This window comes from Strongylocentrotus purpuratus, unplaced genomic scaffold (assembly GCF_000002235.5).
Source record: "Strongylocentrotus purpuratus isolate Spur 01 unplaced genomic scaffold, Spur_5.0 spur5_scaffold_11, whole genome shotgun sequence".
In the NCBI taxonomy this organism is placed as follows: domain Eukaryota; kingdom Metazoa; phylum Echinodermata; class Echinoidea; order Camarodonta; family Strongylocentrotidae; genus Strongylocentrotus; species Strongylocentrotus purpuratus.
The window spans coordinates 817,352-841,846 of NW_022145596.1; the positions used below are offsets into that span (position 1 = coordinate 817,352).

General features: G+C 36.3%; 1 protein-coding gene across 1 annotated transcript; it reads right to left on the reverse strand.

The window, feature by feature from the left end:
- Nucleotides 1-3,799: 3,799 nt before the first annotated feature.
- On the reverse strand, nt 3,800-23,006 carry LOC115922139 (carbohydrate sulfotransferase 11-like). Its single transcript, XM_030980279.1, has 3 exons — nt 22,724-23,006; nt 7,582-7,664; nt 3,800-7,066 (listed from the first exon to the last, which is right to left on the reverse strand). Exons 1-3 carry the CDS (start codon nt 22,809-22,811, stop codon nt 6,146-6,148), a joined length of 1,092 nt encoding a protein of 363 aa, XP_030836139.1. The 5' UTR covers nt 22,812-23,006; the 3' UTR covers nt 3,800-6,145.
- Nucleotides 23,007-24,495: the final 1,489 nt, after the last annotated feature.

A 24,495-nucleotide genomic window follows, 5' to 3' on the forward strand; every position in this document is an offset into this window, starting at 1 on the left:
AAATGTGATTCTTTTTTTCCTTCTTCAAGGAAATTCGAATATCTCAGTACTACACAGATGATAATCAGCTTTCAAACCTGATAAACAGTTATCATGAATTATTCAGTCATACTAAGAAAAGCAAGAAAATAGCTTCTAAAAGTTGTCATAGTTGTGAAAGTTCTTTAACATAGTAGGGAGACTAATCTCATTCAATATAAATCTACATTTCGAATACCAAAATTTTATCTACGTATTTTCAGAGAGCATGAATTATTACAATTTGATCAAATTCAGTTCTGATCAATGTATTTATTTATCCAATGTACTTTCAACATGGATTTTTTTTTTCTCGCTCAAATAAAAGTTCATGCAGACGTAGTTTAAAAAGAACAAAAATAGAATACAATACGTGGATACAATTTGTGGATACAAAATGTTTTTCGTTTGGTAATGGCGTGTTTCATTTCCTTAAATTACATAATTTAGCCCTCTTCATTTATATTGTTATATAAACATTTTTAAAACTATTCACATAGAAAGTTCAGCTTTTAAACTGAAGTAAAGTATAACGAAATAAGTCTAATAAACTAGAAAATAAAAATACTGAATCATGTGGGCAAACGATGAGCATGTAAATGATAATAAAAGACTCGGTATCAATTTCTTAAATAACCTTTCTAATTATCCATGTAAGTTATTTCCATGATATTAAGAATAAATAAACGAAGTAGTTACTGATTTCAATATATTACAAATTGTGGTCAATTTTTTTTCCCTCCAAATTTTTTGGACCATACATATGTTGAGCCCTTGAAAATTTACCACCCCCCCCCCCCCCCTCTTCATTTTTTGTTGAATTGAACAACCCTCACAACATGTATAACAACCCAACCCTGAATGGGAGATAAGGAATTTGTATAGCTGCTGGGCTGGCATCACATTGTTTTAGCTGATGCTATACCCAACAGTATAATAGGCCATTTTCGTATTAAATGTAATCAAATTTCATGCATAAGTCTTTGTGAAGTGCCTTCCCCCATTCAAATTATTTCATTCACCTGATAAGAATAATAGTATTTCAATAGACAGAATCCGAACTGTATATTAGTTGTTGCCAGGTTGGACAAACATTATGTCTTGACCTACCTAGCAACACTTCATAATGCAGTTTGCATTCTGACTGTGAAATACTTTTCACATTTCACTATTCTTATCAGGTGAATGAAATAATTTGTATTGAGGCACTTCACAAAGACTTAGGCCATGAAAACAAATATACATGTTTAGCGTCCCCGCCCGCTTCCTTTTGGGGGGCCGCCTCCTCTTTTTTTTTTGAATATTTTTTTTATATATTTTTTTTTTTTTGAATTTTTAATTTTTTAAAGAGAAAAAAAAATGTCGGCCGCCATCTTGAAAAATAGCCCGAATGTCAGGGAAAATGTACCGAGCGGCCATTTTGAGCGGCCATTTTGAGCGGCCATTTTGAAAGAAAAAAAAAAAAAAAAAAAGGGCCTCCTCCTTCCTTTTTTTCGAAAAAACAGGACGCTAAACATGTTTTTTTTTTTTTATTTGGCCTTATGTATTAAATTTTATTACATTACGAAAATAGCCTGTTGACTTCACGCTCGTTTTGTCCATTTTTAGGTTAGAAATCCAACTTCTTATATTCAGTTTGTTACAATCTATAATATTGCTTGATTTGTATTAAGATATTGATTTGTGATAATAGACATTGTGTGAAAGTATGCAGGAGGAGATATTACGAGGTTGTTTCAGTGAAAGTTGTGATTGCTTTGTTCATGTGGTCTTGCCTCCTGTTTGCTTAATGAGCTGTAATCTATGCAAAAGTGAGTAGAAGCCCAGAAACCTGCTCAGGGATGATTATGTTGCAGTATTAATGTACAGTGTATATAATATTGTAGAGGAAAGGCATATATTCTTCCAACTAGTGTTAAAATGGGGGTATACTGATAAAGTAAATGAGACTGAGTAGAAAACATTGACTTTGGTAATTTAGATTTGCCTTGAGAGTGCAGTTTTCTAATTTTTATGCTTTATGCCTTTACAGATGTTAGAGAAAATGTACTGAATTCTCAAACATTAATTATTGCTTTTGTATAAAGAGAATACGACCAGTATAAAACTGCTACCATAACCATAATAACTCATGATTTCATATGACATTATATCATTATCAGTTATTGGTTTACTGATAATCATTGTAATCAAAGCTTAATTAGATATCAGTTTACTTAGATCTTCATGTACAAAATACCAGAAACAAATTAGTTGATATAAATGAAAGTGAGAGAAGGACATGATCGCAGTTGGTCATAAATACCGTTTTGATATTAAAAGTATTTAATGGAGAACAATGGAAGATAACATAATGATTCGAAGTCAGATGCCAATGTTTCCAGTGCCAAAGTAAAACAGACTAAAGTATTGAAAATGCCTTTTTGAAATTGCCATGCATGTGCATGTATATTATAAACCTTGTTCATTACATTGTAAATTTACATATTAATTTGTTGTTGAACTATCATATTTTTGTATATAAAGATCACATTGATTTAGCTGATGCTAAACCCAACAGTCTATTTACTTCGCTCTCATTTTGTCCATTTTTAGAATCCCATATTACATACACCCTAAATATAACTATTGCAAAATGCAATATATCTCTATACAACCCCTGTATGGGAAAAATAGATAGATAGAAATGGTTTATTAAAAGATCATCACAGCCAATGGCTGAATGAATTGCGATCCATTTCACAAAGATACAATACAATTGCAATTCAAATTGAAATAACACAAAATATCAAATAAATACAAAAATCAAACATAATACATTTCATAAAAATTCATTGATCAAATTCAAATTTTTGTTAAACAAGAAAGAGAAAGGGAGAGATTTAGAAGAGGGAGAGTTAGAGTGATGAGAGAGAGAGAGAGAGAGAGAGGCAGACAAAGGGTACCTTTATCATTACAGATGAGTGGAGATGGCAGGAAACATTCAGCAATGCACAAAATCAAGATAAAAAATATCAAAAGTCATTCACATAGTTCAATCATGGACTATGAAATTCCAAAAATACAATTTATATTGGTATTACATGTAAAGTAAGGAAGAGAGCTGCACTGGAAGCATTTTGTTTTACATTATTTATTTGGTATTGTTTAAACTTTGAGATCTTAGAGAATAAGTGCTTTGTTGCCTAAGAGGTAAAAAATTCTTTAAATTGTGGGTGTTTGGCAAGTGCATTGGCAAAGTCTATACATAACTGCTCACGTCTTGCTTCTAATGAACGTAGATTGCATGACGTTTCCAATGCTACTTCATAACTTTCATACTGACGTCCTAAAATGATTTTGAAAGCTCGTTTCTAAAAACGTTCTAAAGTATATACATGATTTTTTTATTAAATTACCATTGAAAACCGGTACCCCATAATCTAAAATCGAACGAATGTATTCTTTATATATTCGTACAAGGTCATCTAGAGGCAATCCAGCTGATAGTTGTGCGAAAGAAAACCCTATTAAAAAAACTCCCTATATTATATACAAAAATACAACTACAAAATTCATACAGCGTAGGTAACATAAAATTATAGCTTGAGTAATTATGCAAATATGTGGAATATTTAGAATTGGGTGTTTGCCAGAAAGCTTTATGGAATTATTAGTGTGTAGAAGAATTGTGAATGGAAATTGTAAAGGCGTGTTCACTGATCACACAACATAACTCTCTTTTTAATTTAACTACGAGGAAACAAGGTTGCACTGGCAATAAAATACATGATAAAAAATATTCCCTTTTCGTTATTTTATTGAAGAATAAATATGATAGACTAACACTTGCAAGTGAAGTCAGTCAGGCGAATAAATGATTCTGAATGTGAATCACAATAGGATCGTGGATATTGCACGGAGTTTAAATGGTCATGTATGAGATGGACATGAATAAATCAAATGCGATGAATAAATAGAGCTTATACGACAATGGTATAAATGACGTCGAAAGTCCATGAAGATGATGACGGGTGAAACGAAGAAAGGGGCTCACGCGATGATTGTGCGGAGGCTTGATGATGGAAACGCGACTTCGTTGACGTGGCTGAAGAGCCGAGAAGAACGCGATGTCGATGCCGACGCTCATGATGATGATGAATGTAGCGCTCGGGCGAGAAGAGAAGAGAAGAGAAGAGAAGAAATGTGGCGCTCGACGACGAGGCAGTGAGTCGCTCGATGTCGGAGGCCCAGGTTGAAATGTTGACATCAAAGCCGGTATAGTGGTGATCGTGAAGAGCAGTGAGTCGCTCGATGCTGGATCGATGAGCCGGACTTTGAAGTGAAATCATCAGAGTTGCAGTGAGATGGACTCATTGATGAAAGTTCAGGCGAGCTACAGTGAATCGAGCTCGTGTGTGAAGAAGAAGCTACCGGAACGAAGAAGCTAGCAGCTCCCAGCGGAGAATCAGGAGCCATGTCGGTTCCTGATTTAGACGTTCCACTGCAAGACTGCCAGTCCTTTGAAGACGGCAGGATAAAGAGTTGATGTGCCATACAAGAGGTGATAGGCATGGAAGAGAATTCTCCAATTGAAATGCAGGAGGTTAGAATTGTAGAAGGATTTGCTCCTTGTGTATGCATGAAGCAAATTGTGATAGAGGCGACATTCTCAAATCGACGTGTTACTTCGATGAAGAACTTTGAGAAGTGTCGTAGTGAAGAAAGTTAGAGAGAAGATGTTGTTTTCATCCTTCTTGGGAGGCAGGATAAAACAAAGAGAGTTCTATACTAAATTCTGGGAAGGGAGAATGAGTCACTGGTGATTACCAGGTACAGGGACATTGAAGCCATTATGCTGACACTTGTTGATAAATATATAGGGGCAGTGCCTGGCATAATGTCAGAGGGCAATGTCCTCCCAAATTGGGTTTGCAAAATAACAAATGACATTAAGAAATGAAAAAGGATGAAATGAGGAAAATACTACAGCTTCATGATACCTCCCGAAACAAAACCATTAACCACGCTCCTTCTTGATAGGCCAGCTTTAGATTCCTACCTATGAAGTTACAGAAAGGAGCTTCTAAAATCGTGCCATAACTTTCTAGCGAACTTGCTATTCTATAAAGCAATAAAATTAATGAGAATGGATTCGATTTTTTTGATCGACACAAAAAAATGAAACCTTCATCTCTGTTTTTCTTGAAATACATAAGCTGAAGAGAAGAATAAAAATAAAGTTTTCTAAAAAAAGGAAATGATTTTTCAGCTATGCATCACGAAGATACTCATTTAAAGGTGAAGTCAACCCTGGTCATTATTAAGTTGGTTTTAATAAAAGGGCAAAATGAGAGAAACGGTAAGTGAAAGTTTAGCTAAAACCTATATTAAAAAATAAGAAAGTTAAAAGTTTGTTTTTTAAGAGCGATCATTCAAATACAAATTGGCAACTCTGCAACATATCTTGCGAGGTCGATCCCCTACTTTTTTGGCTCGTACTAAAAAAGTTATATTTCTCTTTAAGTTTAGGAAACTTCACTCATACATTCACCATTCAAATTAATATTGCAAATTATGTCTCTATACAACCCCTGTATGGAAAAATATAGTGCGTCATTAACGAAGTAATTAAAAGTTCATGAAATTTAATATAGGCCTACCCAGCAAATTTGAGAGGAGCTCGCATGATACGTCACAGTCTTGCCAATTTACGTTTGCTTGATCGCAACTTCAAAAATTCATCACTTTATTGTTTTAATCGGTATTTGCTCAAACTTTCGCTGAGCTGTTCCTCTCATTTTCTGCTTCTATTCAAACAAACTCACTATCAGGGTAGACTTCCCCTTTAAACATTTTCGATAACATATATTACTCTCCATCCACATTTATTATTAAAAGTTTGAAAACCTTTTCTGGGGACGTTCTTTGTAATTATGTACTGACGGAATAGAAATAGTGCAACCCTATAAATGGGCAGCTATAAAAACATTGATAAACATTCATATTTGAACGTGTCATTACTGAAAGTATGCCCTTTAAAGGCCTTTTTCAACAAAATGATCGATTAGCAGTGACTGTTGTTTTCTTAATTGACAATGATTGTAATCCTCAATTCACAGCCCCTAGAAGAACAGGCTATAGTAGCCTACTCATGATGCTCTTTTTTTTCATCAGTGCTGTCCCAGATGGAATAAGAAGTGTTCATACGATTCTCTATAGAGGCTGGTACTTGGTAGTTAAACAATTCAATATCTGTTGCTAGTCGTTTGTACAGTGATTCTAATTGTAAAGAACTAAGTTGCGAGTAGTACTTGTCAAAAATTGCTGAGCGACTGCTGTTAGTTGGGTTTGAGGGCTCGGGAATCATTATATTGTCACCTTTGGTGATTTGCTGCATACTATCACGAAAATCTTCTTTGAAGGTTTCAAAATGGCCGATATAATCGTATGGAACTTGGCACGGTGAGCACAGACGAAACATTTCCCTCCAGTGTTCTTCGGCAGGATCGCCGAGCACATTCCAGGGGTCGCTGACGTAATCAACGAAATTACCAAAAGTAACGTTGATGTTCTTATCCTTTGTTTTTCCCGAGTTTTTAGATTTTTTGACCATACGGGGAGCATAATGATTTTTGATGGGATTATTCACTTCAAATTTATCGCGAAATGCTGACAAGATCCGAGAAAACGGCTCGCGAACAAATACAAATTTACTGTAATTTGTTAATCTCTCTTGTGCATCTTTCAGGTTAAATGTACGCAATGTTGGTATGTGTTCGAAGGCCATATAATGAACGGCCTCGTGACTTATATCTTCTGTTGCATTGATATTCCCATTTAGCAGGAGGAGCATACGCTTCCAAGTTGTGCAACCAGTTTTAGGCACGTAACAGAAAATAGTTTTGTACTTGTCTAGTACAAAGATGTTACCCGCTTTTTTCAATGTGTCTGCGTCCAGCCTATCAACGATTTCTGAATATTTCTTGGCGCCTAAACGCTCACAAGTCTCGCGTAGATGTGAACGTCTTTTATGTTGAATATCTTCTACAGAGAGAGAACCAGGCATCTATGTATGAAACAGAAGATAACGATGACATGAGAAAACAATTGCCAAGTAAAGAACTTTATAAAAGTAGCATAATCAATTGAACTTCATTATGGTCTTGTCAATATTTGTATATCGTGGGCTGCAGGCGAAATTTTGTCTGGTAATCATTACATTATGTTTTTTGTTGATATCATTGTAACCTTTTTTTAGAAAACAAATCGAACAACAAGCCATAATGTGTAACAGTAACTCAATGCAATTGTTATTTGTTTGCTTTACTAGAAAGAACGTAGTCTTTGTCGTATTATACTAGTCAATCTAAACAAAAGGTGATACTTTTAGCGGAACGGAGATGCAGGATGTTTAAAAAAAAAACCGTGTTTTTCACGTCATTCTCCATAAGACATTTTTTGCTAATAAAACAAGCACTGTTCAGTGACCCAAACGTTTTGATATGTATAACATTGAGCGGGATTTGTATATGCATAATATAAACGGATACAAATTTGTAAACATATAGATTTTATACTCACTTTTGTATTTTTATTCTTGGGAACATTACGCATCGTTGATGGCTCATAACGATTTCTTAGATAAGAAATGTTGTCAGAAAATCCTACCGTGTCTGTAATAACGAAAAGAAGAAAAAAAATCGAATAATGTAATATCAGACATGTACTATCATGTGCATGTAAGTATCACCAAGTTGGAAACATAGTACATCATTAAAGTAGAGAATTGTTTGATATAATCATTGAATAAAAGGATGGATGATGTACAATGTAAGCTGCAATATTCCTCAAACAGTGGTGTTTAAAATGCGAAGCGCATAGCACCTGAATAAATGATCGTATTAAACAAAATGAAACTGCAATTGCTATCGACAGAAATAAAACATTTGTGTGTAAATTGTATAAAGAAAATGTCTGAAGCATACGGGCCCATTAAATCTCCCAACAAACTGATTACTTGAACCAAGGCCACTGAACACCGCCCCCCCCCCCCCCTCCCCTCAGTGTGATTTGGGGTACGCGTATGCATGTTCCCTCCTCTTGAAAACACCCCCTAAGTCCGGTGTGTAAAGTCAATACGGGCCGTATTTTTGTTTACTATACGAGGCCGGACTTTTGTGCGCGAAAAGTACCTCTTTACCGGACATTTTGGGAACACGCATGCGGTCCCTCCGACCTAGTCCATAATCTGCACGTTCCTTTATAATTTCCCTACACTTGATTCAAGCCGTCGAAGATGGCGTTATCAACAAACTCATAATTATGCTCACCAGCCCAGCCTGAGGTCGGGCGTCTCAATTTAATGATCACGCCATCATCGGCTGGTAGCAAGTAAGTAGGGAGAGGTTAGCGTTGGTGTGGTGGAGATCAAAATTAAATAGGCCAGATTCTGGACTACCTCCGACCCCGAAGTGGAGGGGCAGGCGCGGATCTACGGGGGGGGGGGGGGTTTAGGGGGTTTAAACCCCCCCCCCCCCCCCTTGGGCGGCCCAAAAAAAAAAAAAAAAAAAAAAAAAAAAGGGAAAAAAAAGAAAAAAGAAAGAAAAAAAGAAAGAAAAAAGAACGCACGCTGGAGAGAAACCCTTTCAAGTGCAAATATTGTGAGAAGATATTCAACTCATCTGGTAACTTAACCAAACACATGATAACTCTGGATATAACTGTGTATTAAACTGTTACTTGATTTAAAAAGACGGTATCATGCACTGCTTTTTATGGTCTCCATTGTGTTAATAGATGCCAGGAAAACATCCCTTACGGGGTTCAAATAAACACCCAAAAAAAAATCGGCTCGCCGCTTCGCGGCTCGTGGACGATGCTCCGCATCGTCATTATTTTGGTCAAACCCCCCCCTTAGCAAAAAGCTAGATCCGCCCCTGAGGGGATGGGGGCGGGGGCCGGGATACAGTTAGTTCACTATTTCATATGCCTCGTATCGTAGGATCCAAATCTTTATGGAGAACAATAGTTCTGAGATAAAACAAAATTAAAAAAGGCTGATATTCTGTCACAACAGTACTCACAAGACTATTATTCGCATCTCTTTCCAACACACACAAGTAAAAAAAACCAGGATTCAACAATGTCATTAAAATGTTTTCGGTCAATATTACGGGTTTAAAAAAACAATGTATGCACAGATCACCATCGTATTATTCACTTTGTGAAAAAAAAACTAAATGTTTACTGATTTTACAAAATAATGGCTCGATGGGCAAGTCCAAACTACTTTTCCTACCACATCGTAAATGATTGATCTACATTTCCCACACTCTACCCAGGTGAAGTAAATGGGGATCTGGTTGGAATTTATTCCTTGAAACGCAGCGCGTAACAGCTGCACTGCTAAAGCCAGGGTAATTATGCTGGATTAGTCTTGTTCAGACGGAGAAAAGTTACCCTATATGGTAAAGGTCGTGTTAAGAGCTAGTCGAGGTAAATATGGCGGGGTATATGGCGGGCCAAGCATGCCACTATCCGTACAACTATACAACTATACGACTATACGTCTATAGCCGGCCAATCAGAAAGCAGGAAACTCCACATCTATGCCAGTGGCGGATTCAGGAGGCACAGGGGGCACGTGTGCCCCCCCCCCCCCCCGGTAAAAAAAAAAGGGGGGGGGAAGAAAAAGGGAGAAAATGAGAAAAAGGAGGGGGAAAGAAAAAGGAGGGGAAAAAGAAAAAAACGGAAGAGAGAAATAAGAAGAAAAGATGGAGGAGAGGAAATGGAAGAGGAGGAAAAGGAGGGGAAAGAGAGAAAGGGGAAGAGAGAGAGAGAGAGGAGAGAAAAGGCGGATAAGGAAGAAAGGGGGAAAGACGGAGAAGAGAAAAGGAGAATAATGAGAAGGGGAAAAAAAGAATGGAGGTATGATATTATAAGAAGGTTTCTTTTTTGGGAGCTTTTTTTTTATTTGAACGCATGCTTACGCGAACGTTATGACGCGTGCGCGAACATTACTTGACCTAAAGTTTATGTGTACCAAATTTGGTTCAGGTTTGATGGCTGGTCATAAAGATAATTATGATCGATAATATGATTTTACAAAATGGCGCCTAGATGAGTGATCATACTGAGAGGGAGGTATATATTCCTGGGCATCAGGAATTAGTGGTGCAAATTTGATGGTGAACGGGTGGTGCGTTTTTTAAGAAAACTGGCAGACAAGAAAGTAAAGAATGCAAGGATAAATAAATAATTGAACAAATATTTTTAAAATCGAAATTAATTTTTAGTTGATAAAACACCCCCTGATCTCCTTGACTGTACAGTATTGGATGATTTCTTTGTACAAGAAGGGAGAGGACGCAGGATTGGGAATTAATTTCATTTTGCATTAAATGCGGCGTTCTTTCCCCTCTACGATGATCATGAGCACTAACACTATTATTAATGAGTAGGAACGCTTACAGAGTGAGACATATTCTCATGAGACGGTGAGATGTGTGAACAGTTTCTGGTTTATTGAGTAGGTGTATGGCTAATTTGGTTCCTTTGGTGACTGTTTTGATGCATGGCTTTAAACTGGCTAGAGAATTGTTTTGAGTGTGCAGGATAATTGGAGAAGCGAGGAGGTAAAGGATGCTTCCTCCCTAGCTGACAGGACTAGTTTGTATATAAGAGACTTCATGTACGATTCCCACCCGCTTATTCATGTAATGTTCTCCCTTTGAATCAATAATAAGAACACCAATGAATAAGATGAATACCACTACTGTTACCACCACTATTGCTACTACGAATAATAGTAACAACAATGATAATGAAGATGAATACCACTACTTCTACCGCCACTCAAGAATTAAAAACGGCTGGAATGCTCTATTCAGAGCCATTATCAAAATGGCTCTGTTCTTCCTAGAGGTCCAGAATAAATAATTAAACATAGAAATAAAATACAAAATATTACGAAAATATTACATTACATACGCACTATCTAACCCCCCACCCCAAACCCTCTATGTCACATTATGAATACGACTGTTACCATCCCTCCCCCTCCCCGTTCACACCAAAAGTTTACACTATATAATACAACTCCTACTACCACTGTGGCACTACTACTACTACTACTACTACTACTACTACTCTTACTAATTCTACTATTACTACTACTATTCCTTCTACTACTACTACTCTTACTAATTACTAATGAAAATCAGACCATAAATTTACTAAAATGATTGCAATCACTAAAGTCGATTCGAAGACTAACGGTCGTTATTTTCCTCAAAAAGACATTTTCAAGCCCTTTCGTTTTGAGGGAAGTTCTAATTTTATTATTATTATCTTTCAAATGCCAGTGGAATTTAACTTTTTCATTTTTTGGGCCTGTAAATGGGACATAGTATCTTTAAGACAAGTTTTTAATTGGTTGACAGTCTGACAGTTTTTTGACATGAAAAAGTAGTTTGTTCCAAAGTTCAGCAGAAGCTTTGCAAAGAGAGCGATGACTATAAGAGAGAGTTTACACCGAAGTAGACACGAGGTTTAATTGTGAAGATGACCGTAGATTGCGTGAGGGTTTGTATTCCGGAATAAGTTGTGATTGGTTAGTAAGGATTGTGCTTGGTTTGATGGTGATTGGGCGACTAATAAAAGGACTGTGTTGTGATTGGTCTATGCGTGTGGTGCATTGGACGCAGGGTATAGAGGAAAGCTAGCAACATAATCAGCACTAGGGCTACAATCCGGTCCTTGAAGAGCACCTATACCACATACCACACGTACCACGGCATCACTGTAATAACCACGATGATCACTTGCTCATCGAGGGGGGGGGGGGTCAAAATGCCCCTCAGTCAGAGGGTCCTTTCTGAGGGTTTGCGTCATATCACCATTATGGAACAATATTATATCCGCACTCATGTTCACACGTTGAACAGTGGAAAACACAAAAATAACCGATAAAATAGACATCTGGTTGGGAACCCTTTGTTGCTTGAAGGCTATCCTTGGGCCAAGCTCGCTATCGATTAGGACCGCTATTCATTTCATTTCATTTCAATTATTTGTTTTAATCTCTTTCAGCCTAAACGGCTGTTTTTCAGAAAGTCCGTGTTAACTGAATAAAACATATTAACATTACATTATAAACAAAAGCCAGTAACAAAAGATAACAAAACATACGCAAAATAAACGAATCAAATCATAACAAAGGATAAAACATAAGGACCGCTATCCATAGCGCGCATCAAAATAAATAGCGATCCTAAGGGGTAGGCCTACTATCTCACTGAGCGGTGAATGCCAACGAACGTTGCGAATTTGGATTCGCCAACTTTTATGTCGAATGATTGCAAAAAAAATGAGGGTTCGCCTCTGCGACATTTATCGACTTTAGCGACAATCAGCAACATTTTGAGCAAATGTTTACAAAAAGTGTTTGCGAAAGGCAGTTGGCGACTATTAGCGACTGTAAAAGCAAATGTTAGCGACAGGTTTTTGCGAACATTAGTTACTATTTGCCAATCCTTTGCCATTATTTGTGAAGTAAACACATTTTTTCATGTCCACGTTTTAATTAAAAATTCTTCTCGACATTGCACTTTCATTAAAAAAAAAAAATCAAGGTATTAATACCTTTTCCATCAAGACTGTCAAGGAAAAAATTATAGATTGTGGAAAGTTATCTAAAAACGATATTAGGCTATACAATTTTTAAATACTAAACTATAGAGAAAAAACACGTGCAAGTCGCTTGCATAGTAATTCCCGAATATTTGAACACGATAAAAGTTATTCTCAATCTTTATTCTCAATAACTTATGAGTTATCACGACATTATGTTTACATTTATTGGACTTTATGAAAGAGACATTTATTTTGACGTGTCTATAAGATCAAAAGCACGTCTTGAAAGAAAGGGGAAAACAGAACAAATAGAAAATAGAAGGTAATTCCAATTTCTAGAATCCCATCAAATGAGATTCTTGTCAACAATTTGATAAATAATCAGAGTAAAAATGCCTCTCAGTCAGAAATTCCTTTCGGAGGGTTTGCGTCATATCACCATCATGGAACCAGTATGACAACTACGCCCATCTTCACACGTTGAAAAATGGAAAACACAAAAATAGCCGATAAAATAGACATCTGGATGGGAACCCTTTGTTGCTTGAAGGCTACCAATCCTTTGTGCGTATACGTGTGAAGAAACACACATCAAAAAATTAAAATAACAAAAAAGCAAACCACATGCGTTTTTCATTGTCGCTTACAAAAGTAAGTAAACGCATTTCAATCAAAAATTTATCTCGACAATGCACTTTCATAACAACAAAACAAAACAAGTTCAAGGTTTTAATACTTTTTCCATCAAGACTCTCAGGGAAAAAAAATGATATATTCGTGCAAAATGATCTAAAAATGAAATTATACACATTTTAAATACTTAGAAAAAAAACATGCTATTTGCTTGCAGAAAGTCATTCCTGGATATTTGAAAACGATTGAAGTTATTCTCAATCTTATAACTTATGAATTATCACGACATTGTATTTACATTTATTGGACTTCATGAGAGAGAAATTTATTTTGACGTGTCTATTTGGTATAAAGTAACATTGTTATAGAGAATAAAAGAAAGAAAGAAATAAAGAAAAGGGGTGAGATTAATAGCTTAATAAAAGTATCGTGGTATAGTGGTTCATTCAATTGACTCTCAATCCAAGTGTTGAGGGTTCGAATCCGTGCCCTGCATTAATTAACTTCCTTTTGCAAAACATTAACCCACATTTGCCACTCTCTACACAGGATTAAATGGGTACCTGGCAATGCTAGGGTAATAATAATTGCAGAGCCTACATGAAGAGCAGTATTAATACTGATGTGGCTACTCTAGCTAGAGAAGACTCAATTATTATTATTACTATTATTATTCATTACTTCTGTCAGATTTGATTGATTTGATTTGATTTATTTATTTCTGTTTGATTTTCTTTTTCTTTTGCATTTTTACAAATATATAACAAACAAATATTGCAAATTTATACATGGCAAAAGAATATATGTAGAATAAAGTAAGGCTGGGTGTAACTAATCGAGAACATCAAACAGGAGGGTTGACAAAATAAGCAGAGCTTGATAGTATGACTACCCTCAAAGGATACATAATAATACAAATATGGAGGAACAAAATATTGGTAAAAGGGGGAAAAGACAGAAAAAAGAAGAGAAAAGAAAGATGGGATGCACATCAATATTCACAGACTTATGTGGTAGTTGGATTTCAAATTGATATATAAAGATTTTAAATAAGAAAAGAAATGCAAATTTGAATACTGAGTGGCCAACTTGGGATACAATTATAGAATGAGAAAACTCGCGAGGTTCGGATTTCTTATTAAATTCGTGTTTTCTGCAAAGAGGTTGGGTGCAAGATGACTTTGCAACTCAATCCACCATCATACTACCAGCTTTGAAAGTGTTCTATTCATGAGAGTTGCACAGATCATTCTTCATGATCAGCCGGCCATCATGATTCCCCACCAGCCCTTAAATCTATTTTCGCTCCCGTCATTTCGCCTTAAGCGCCTCTAACGCTGTATTTCCACGTCGGAAAAGAAAATGACGCCTGGATTATTTATCTGCCGTGAAATGAATTAGAACTCTCGTGGGATAAGTGCGTCATCGTGGCGGGGTAAAAGTGTAAACAGTGGCTTGAATTTCAATCAAGGATCTAATTCGATAGATTGTGTCGAGACAAAGCCATTCCTAAGCAATATCTGCTTGAATATGATACGGGATGATTATCTATGGCGCGAGAAGTATAATGCAGCTTTTCGCTCTCGAGCTGTTTATGTATGTCTGATTGATTTCAACAATTTGGAAAAAAATACAATCAACCATCTTTGCTGCGATTCGTTAATGTTTCCGACGCTTAATGATCGAAATGAATCTGCTTCCCTCAATATAATTATGTTCTGTAGTTGAGGAATTTCAGAAGATAAGTGGAGCTTGAAAATTTCATTTTCTTCGCATGCAGAAATATGGCTCTCAGAGTGAGAGAGAGAGAGAGTGTGTTGGTGGTAATGTGGTATCTCGGCCGCAAATTCCCCGAGCAAAGGTTTGAAAATGATCACGCAGAGGGGGAAAGAGAGAGAGAGAGAGAGAGAGAGAGAGAGAGAAAAAAAATAGAGATAGAGAGAGGGAGAGAGAGAGAGAGAGTGTTGGTGGTAATGTGGTATCTCGGCCGCAAATTCCCCGAGCAAAGGTTTGAAAATGATCACGCAGAGGGGGAAAGAGAGAGAGAGAGAGAGAGAGAGAGAAAAAAAAATAGAGATAGAGAGAGGGAGAGAGAGAGAGAGAGAGAGAGAGAGGGGTACTGTACGTGTGTCATACAGTGATCACTGCTTTTATGTATCATCCATTGGCGTCCAAATGGAACAATACTCTTTCTCTCGAAATTTACTTCATTTGATCACTGGTAAAAGGATCTAGATGATGGTGGTCTTTTTGTTATTCTCGTTTGCAACATGATTTTGTAAAAGTCAGATTTAGAGCTTTCAGAAAATGAGCGAATCAGTGAGGCAATATTACTATGCTTGTAAGCATTTACATTGAAAGCACTGCAAATGGTGTATTCTACACGCTGCCTTTAACAACGATACATGAATTATGCTTTCATTTTATTCTTTTCATAGTTTTTTATAAATTAGGATACAATAGCACTTTATGAAATGTGCTAGGTATATAATTTCTATTACAGTTTGTGTAAATCATTTTTAGCAAATAGATATGGTTATTTCTTACGTAGTATGCACAGAGTGAAAACATGAATGTAAAACAGATTTTATAGGCAGTAATTTGTTATGAGTTCTTGAAGTTTAACGTGTAAACGCATACTTCGGATGAGAACAAAATAATGCGGAATAGACATGTGATCGTACCAACGATACACTAAGTTATGGCAGAAGTATTTGGTCATACAAGTCATGTAAGATAATCAATAAGATATAATTGTCATCAAAATATTCAACATCCTCATTATGGTCAACGAAAGGTATCCTGTTATGACCAAGTATTTGCCTGGCCCTACGTCATCAAAATTGGCTTAACTATTTTATTACTAATGCTTTCTCTTAAATTGACCGTGTTATAATAATGATAATTTTGTTCATACCCAGGAAAGCCTCATCGGCTTAATTCCATGCTGTTCTTCCTGAGGGCCCTGCATTTTTATTACAATAGTGCTCATTTGCACCTGAATGGAGAGTGACAATAATTGTGGATTAATGTCTTGCCAAAAGATGTTAGTGTTGGATTGAGAGTCAGTTGAATGAACCACTATACCACCTCCACGACCTCGTGTGCATCTCCATGTTGATGATACACCATCATCATCATCATCAAGATTATCAAGATTACCAAGTTCGCCATAATATCAATATTTCACTTTCAGGAGCTGTTATCATGACAAAATCTCAATCATCATGTTTTAAGTCGATTCATGTCTATGTGACCATTTTAATACTCTTACCCTAATATTTCCTTTTTGTACTATGTTTGTTGTTGTTGCTTCTCTGTTTTTATAGTTTGGCATTGTTCCTTTTTTTTGTTCTAAATGATTTCATGATTTATTAGCTTGATTATTTTCTTACCCAAACTCGCTGTAGACTAGCCCTCGATAGGCCTTGGGCCTTTACTAGTTCCCCGCATTTGATTTTTGATTTTTGATTTTTGATTATTATTTTTTTTAATAAATGCATTGTTGTATATAATTACCCGGCTGTTTTATGAGTTATGTGAAAATAAAAGAATTGAATTAAATTTGATTTGATTTTAGACACTTATGCTGTGTTCTCTAGCTTTATGCTAAAAACACCAGACCCTTTGATTAATCTGAGATGAACGTGTTACGGAGAGTGGATGCTAACATAAATTACTAGCCATTACTGAGAGATAACCATGCCTGAAAATAATTAAAGGGGGAAAACTTGCTTGATTATAGTGGCCTGCAGTGACTTATATGTACAGCAAATATTGCATATTTTGTCTTTAAAATGATGATACATTACATGATCATTGTGAGCCTATTCCTTTTTGTGAAGATTTATTATAAAAAAAGATCACAAATATAATCCTTGGCGTCACATCGAAAATTATACCATGGTTGTTAAAGATCCGGTGGTCATGGACGCATGCACAGACTGCCTGACTCGAATGAAACATGCATTGCACACATTAAGTAAGGCGATAAACTAAGAGCTCGTGATGAGAATGTGATGAGACAGTCATACGAGTGCATAGAATATCACCATAGTTACAGCCAAGGGAGGTAGGGTGAAGAAAAGGGTGAAGAACAATTCATTCATATTATTCATTCTATTATCAGTAACATTCTAAAGGAGTGAATCCCTATATAGCTATATAATAATAATAATAATAATAACGTTTTATTTACTCAGGGTAGCCACTTCAGTTATGAAACTGCTCTTCCAGCGGGCCCTGCATAACATACTATGTAATTATTACCCTTCTCCAATCTAATAATGCTGAGCGCCTAGCTAGAAGGCAGAAGGTTCCATTGTTATAAGTCTTTGGTATGACTCGGCCGGGGTTCGAACCCACGATCTCCCGTTCATGAGGCGGGCGCTCTAACGATTGAGCCACCATGCCCGATATAATTATTATAGATATTACCATCCAAAATGGGAGTATTTTTGTATATGTTTAACTATACACACACGTTAATGAAATGGTGTCGTGGGGTATAGAATCATCACATTTCAATTCAATAGGCGTTTAGTTTTACTCTCTTCAAAATAACAGTACTGTATTATATTAATATTAAATAAGAAACATGGTATAAGAGCATGGGTGTCGATCCCGGGGGGGGGGGGGGTGGGGGATATATCCCCCCAATATTTCAGGTGGGGGGATGGCCTGTACAATCATCCCCCCCCCAATAATTCACCATCAAAACAAAAAAAATGAAGAGAAAAATTAATGATGAGAGCCCGATGAGAGTAGTTAATGGTTATTACTCGCAAGATGACCATCATTATACACATTTTGCTATCTTATTATCATAATACATACATATATATATATACGAAGTAAATGAGACAACCGTATATGAGACAAGAATAATTTGAATTCTCGCTCATACGGCTTCATCAGGAATTGACGAATTTATTCAATTTATTCAATCAACAGCATCATAGAAATGCAGTGCGCCAAATGCAAAGCCGCAGCGTTAAAAAGCAACGAGCTAAATGGTAAGCGCGAAGCGCAAAAGTAGCAATCTGCAATGCACATCAGACAATCCTGGACAGTGTAAACATAGATGAACTCTGTGACGAATTCGTGATGAGATCGGAGACAAAGAGAAAGATTTTCGGACATTAGTATGACTTTAAGATAATTCACTAGTTGCTATGCTGTTTCCGTTCACTCTTTTTAAAATTCACGTCATTGTATCTTTATTTTTATTTTTTTCACTCATTCTATTTCCTGAAACATTTTTCATTTTTGGAGAAAGATTATTATGTCACATCTTATTTTTGTTTTATTGAAAAGCTGATGTAGGCCTGTCACTGGCGTACTGGTGGGGGGGGGGGGGCTTGGGGGCGCTAGCCCCCCCCCTCCCTCCCACTAAAATCCAACCATGACTTATTTTCAATTTCATACAAGTGATTTATAAATGTTCGTGATATCACATGATTTTCAACAAAATTCGTGTTTCTCCATTTCTGTTGCAAACTGACACATTCCCAAATAGCCGGGAAGAGCATATATTTTGTATAGACACTAATGGGCCTAATTAGAGGCCGATAACACTAACAGTAGTATAACATTTCTTTCCAGAAGCTATTGCGACAAGCACTGCCGGAAGATAACATGATACCCACCACGGGCTGTGCATGCAAAGATTTGCGAACGAACGTTCCATACGTACATCATGTGGGGAAACTGAATTCAGACAAGGATTAATATAGAGAACAGTACAACAAATCGTATTATTTCTCTAATAATTTAAGGAAATGTGAAAGCTACTCGCGGGATGGGCGAAAATGATTTCAGACGTGGATTAAGAGTAATAATTAGATGAAACGTCAAAGCTTCCGCGCTTCGCGCGGGAGGGGGGGGGGGGGGGGGAACTGAATTCAGACAAAGACACGATACAACGAATCTTCTTCCTTCTCTAATAATTTAATAAAACGGTAAAGCTTCCGCGCGGTATGGGCGAAAATTAATACAGACAAGGATTAAGAGTAATAATTTATTGAACCGTCAAAGCTTCCGCGCTTCGCGCGGTAGGGGGGAAACTGAATTCAGACGAGGATTAGGAGTCGAGAATGGTACATCGAATCGTAATTGCGTGTAACAATTTTTGCATATACTAGTATTTTATTGAATTTATTTTAGTTCATAGTTAATGTTTTCCTTATTCAAGTTTAATCAAATGTAATTTATACAAAGTAGTGAATTGTCCTAATATTTGGCAATTTATATTTTGTATTTTAGAAATGAAATGCATATTATATCAATCCTCAGTAATTAAGAAAAATGCTGTAAATTCAGAGAAATTGTAAAAAAAAACATAGATCTGCACGCAGTCATCAACGTGTGCAACTAGAAATATGCCAACAGTCAGTTATCAACTGATATATGAAATGGAATAAAATCAATCAATCAATCAATCAACTGGAAATAATTATGTCAACAGTCACGGAATTATCACCACGGAACTTAAATGGTAACTGTCTAACCATTTCAAAAAGTGTTTAAGACACCCAAGAATTACCTATTTTTCAGACCTAAAAAAATCATAGATTTACATCTAAGATTAATAATCAGTTTGAGTCACGAGATCATCATAACGGAACATATGGTAAATTTGACTACCATTTAAAATGGTGTTTTAAGAAACCTAATAATTAAAGAATTACTAATTTTTCACAGCTAAAAATCACGGTTGCCCAGCTTAGATTTATAATCCGTTTGAGTCACGAGATTATCACCACGGAACTTTTGGCAACTTTGACTACCAATTAAAAAGGTGTTTTAAAACACCTTAGAATTACTAATTTTTCACAGCTAAAAACCACGGATGCCCAGCTTAGATTAATAATCCGTTTGAGTCACGAGATTATCACCACGGAACTTATGGCAACTTTTAACTACCATTTCAAAAGGTGTTTTAAGACACCTAAGAATTACACATTTTTCACAACTAAAAATCACGGATGCCCAGTTTATATTAATAATCAGTTTGAGCCACGTGATCATCACCACGAAAGTTATGGTAACTTTGAAACCATTTTAAAAAAGATGTGTACGACACCTCAGAATTATTAATTTTAAAAAACCAGATATTCACGGACAGAATAATAAGACGATTAGCCGGTGTAAGTAACGTGATTATTACCATCAACCTTGGATAACCTGTGAAACCAATCAATAAAGGTACTTAAAGACTAAAGAATTAAAAAAAAAAAAATCTTTCTCTTATCCTCAAGCGAGGTTTTTATTTTCATAATTTCAATACATATTTACATTAATAACTCAATGAGTGAAACATAACATAGACTAAAAATTTAAGTTTATTCAATAATTCTTCCAGCTTAGTATTTTTTTCTTTGCTAACACATTCAGACATCTTAATTTACTTATTTATCACCACCAACAGTTAATGGATAAAAAACCTCGTTGCTTTGTCAAGTGGTCATTGGTCAACACTTGATATACAGAGGTAAGTGGAATCACGTTACTCCAGTCGCATGATGGATTGGTGGTTTTTAGGTGAGATGAAAACGTGAACAGTGGCAGGCGCATACGTGTGTATTTTGGACCAACACCCTCCCCCCCCCCGAAAAAAGTGTCTTACCCACCCCCCCCCCCCGCGCTTATTCAGCGGCTGGCTGAGTCGTTGCGAAATTTTCGGCCCGATTTAAAAATGTTAACCCCCCCCCCCCCTCCCCTTGGAGCCTGCGTACGCTACTGAACAGGAGTACACATGTTTTTTCTAAACGAAGGCACGTGTCGAATACGTTCAAAAGGCACCATATATATATATATGTATATATATACTTCAAGATAACTTAAAATACACTTACAAAAGAGGTTGTTTTTAGTGTTCTGTTTATTGGGGAAATAAGACACAATACAGTGCGTCCCAGAAACTGAAACTGAGATTTATCGATGTTTTATCATAACTTAATCAAAATTATAATTAATAAATAACACATATTTGTAAAGCTTAGATCCTCTTTCATTTGTTGCAACTCATATGATGCATGTTTCACGCATGAGTGATTAAAAACAATTTGAAGAGAGAGAACTACAATGTCATTTTCACTTGCTGCCGGCCGTTGCAACAGGGTTGACAAAAGACTTCACTCCGTTCCGTTGACGATCAGCCATGCGTCAAGTCTTCTTTGTGCATGGATGATCGTCAACGAAACGGGGATACGTCTTTTGTCAACTCCGTTTGTTGCTACGGCAGGCAGCCAGTGAAAACGAATTCGTTTAATCAAATTATGGAAGTACAAGAACTTTGTTATTTCTGGCTCATGTTTCCTGAAATACAAGAACTTTGTTATTCCTGGCTCATTTTTCCTGAAATACAAGAACTTTGTTATTCCTGGTTCATTTTTCCTGATTGAGGTAATGAGCCAGGAATAACAAATATTATCTGCCCTTTCATATATCATGAAAGGGCAGAAAATGAACTTTCTAGAAATTGGATTTCTCTTTGAAATACAAGCATTACTTTAAACCAATAGAACTTTGTTATTCCTTGCTCATTTTTCCCGAGGTGTCATATGAAATGGCAGAAAATGAACTTTCTAGAAATGTGATTTTCTCTTTGAAATTCAGATACCACCCTCTCTTCAAATTGTTTTAAATCACTCATGCATCAACTGAAAGAGGAGCATCTAAGCTTGACAAATATGTGTCATTTATTAACATAATTGTGATTAAGTTATGATAAAAAATCGATAATTCTCGGTTTCGTTTTTTATGGGACGCACTGTATAGCGGCAAATGTAGCATTTCGATGACATGAAATTTTGAAAAATAAGACTGTATTTTCTTTTGAATGATTGCAACTAAGGACAATTTTGTAGTTTTGAAATTCTACTTTCATATTGTTCCATATATTGAATTTTAACTATTCTTTTGAAATGTGTAAACAAAATTAGTTCCTCTTATCGTTTGCTATTATGGCGATTAGTAATAAAATAATTATCGAATATTAACCTTTGCTTAATTATGAGAGTGCATAATACTTTCAATATCGTGCCTTTTCTACTGGATATACAAACGGCCTTTAGACAGTCATCCAAGATTCAGTGTTAAAGTTACAATACAGTGGGAAGTCAATGAATGCATATAGTTTCAGAATAGATCTGTCTTCAAACCATGCGAGTTTATTATCTACGATAACGCTCTAGTCACTGGTGCATTCGCGGGAGACAAAATACGCCATAGCTTTACATAACTGCTTTTACGGCGCTTGTGCAGCAAGGAATTCCTATATTTTCTAACACGATGTCCTTATCCACTTACTGCTCCTGAATTTGGAAAGAAGAATACATCAATTTCTTGTCAAAAGACATCAATTTTTAAGTTCATCTACCAACCAAGTTATTCTTCAAATTATTCTTCGATAAGTAATGGTTACAATGGTTTAAGGTTTGAATAATTCTCTTACCTTTAATGATGAATAAGGCCAATGAAACCGTCAAGAGTGAAATAAAGGCAAGCATCTTCTTGCGGGATATGAATGTGTGTATACCCATCGTGAATGTCTCTTCAAACGCGGTTTGTAAAGTTTTTCTTTAAAATACATATATCATATCCCGAGTTCAGTCCTTAGCGTACGCTGCTTGTATACCACCACGTCTGGTTCTGTATTCCATTATGACACGAATTGAAGAGTGTCGGCAAGCTCATCGGTGCAGGTGTCCGTCTATCATTTTTCCTTGCACGATCGTTCAGATGTGACGCGGCGAAACCACGGCGTGTTTTTTTTTTTAATGATGACGTAATTATGATAGCGGCACCGGGAGCCCACCCCCCCCCCCAAACCCCCACTCCTCCCCCAATCGGGAAATATAGAGGAAAAGGGAAAACAACGTGAGATAATATAAGGAGATAGTTTGCTCGAAAACGCCTTTCAAAAACTATACAATTTTTTTCTCTCGACATATATATATTTTTTTCACCAACAGCAATACAGCAATATAATACATTTCATACAATGTGTTTACATAATTTTACAAGAAGAGACTAGTCGTTGGTAAAAGGGGCCAGATAATAACAGTCGAGTCTAACCCCTTAAACAGCTAAACAAAGTATTTTGGTACAAATAAGTTTAGAAACTAGACTTTAATTCGTCACTTTGACGAATTAGGTGATACGTGATAGGTGATACGAATTGACAGTTTTGGTAGACATCTTGGATGTATCCTAGCAATAAATTCTTGGCACATGACGTATTGTGTATACGATAATAATGATAAGAAGAAGAAGCATACAAATAACTATACGAATAATAACAATAACACATACTTACTATAATAATGATTATAATTACGATATTTACTATAATAATAAATATAACAATGATAATATTAATGATTATTATGATACTGCTGCTATTACTACTACTACAACTACAACTACTAAGGAGAAGTAAATGAAGAAAAAGGGTAGGAGAAGAATCATTTCAGCAATATTAGTGAGTATATTCTCAATGATTGAGGCATACAAGTGCATACACATTACATATTCCGTGGTAAGAATGAAGAAAGCGAGGGAAAATGAAGGCAATGACAAACGAGAGCGACAGAGAGAGACAGAATATGGCCGGGTTCAAATTAAGTTTCCTTTAGATCAGACCCAGTACTGAGAATCTTTTTGTGTGCCATGTTTTCGTTATTTGACGGCCTTTGACCCGACATAGAAATGCCGTCTTTTGTCACCAAATATTGTTCAAATAGCATTGTAGAGACGATGAATAACTACTAACACAAAGGCCCCCAACAGAAAAAAAAAATCCTCTGTAGGGCCATGCATTATGGTTCAAGGCATGGCCACACAGAGGAATTTTTCTTGTTGGGGGTCGGGGGAAAATTAAATACATTTTTGACAATTGATTGCATTTTCTTCGTTTTGGGGGATTTGTGGGGGCGGCCGCGTACCCTAGCAAACACTGCGTACAGTCATGATTCAGGGGCTAAGCAATGGCCTCGTTACTGTGAGGCCCCAGGATAAAAATCGTGTCGATCAGCTATATTATAGTGCCCTTATGTGAGGCATTAATCCTCATTACTGTCAATTATGATTTAAGGACGTAGGTTCCCTAGCTGATTAGCATAGTAGCACACATATGACTAAGCAGTCACGCAAAACAAACACTCGCAAATTAATATTCAATAAAATCTGAGAATGTATGCCATTATCTAGATCTATTAGAAATAA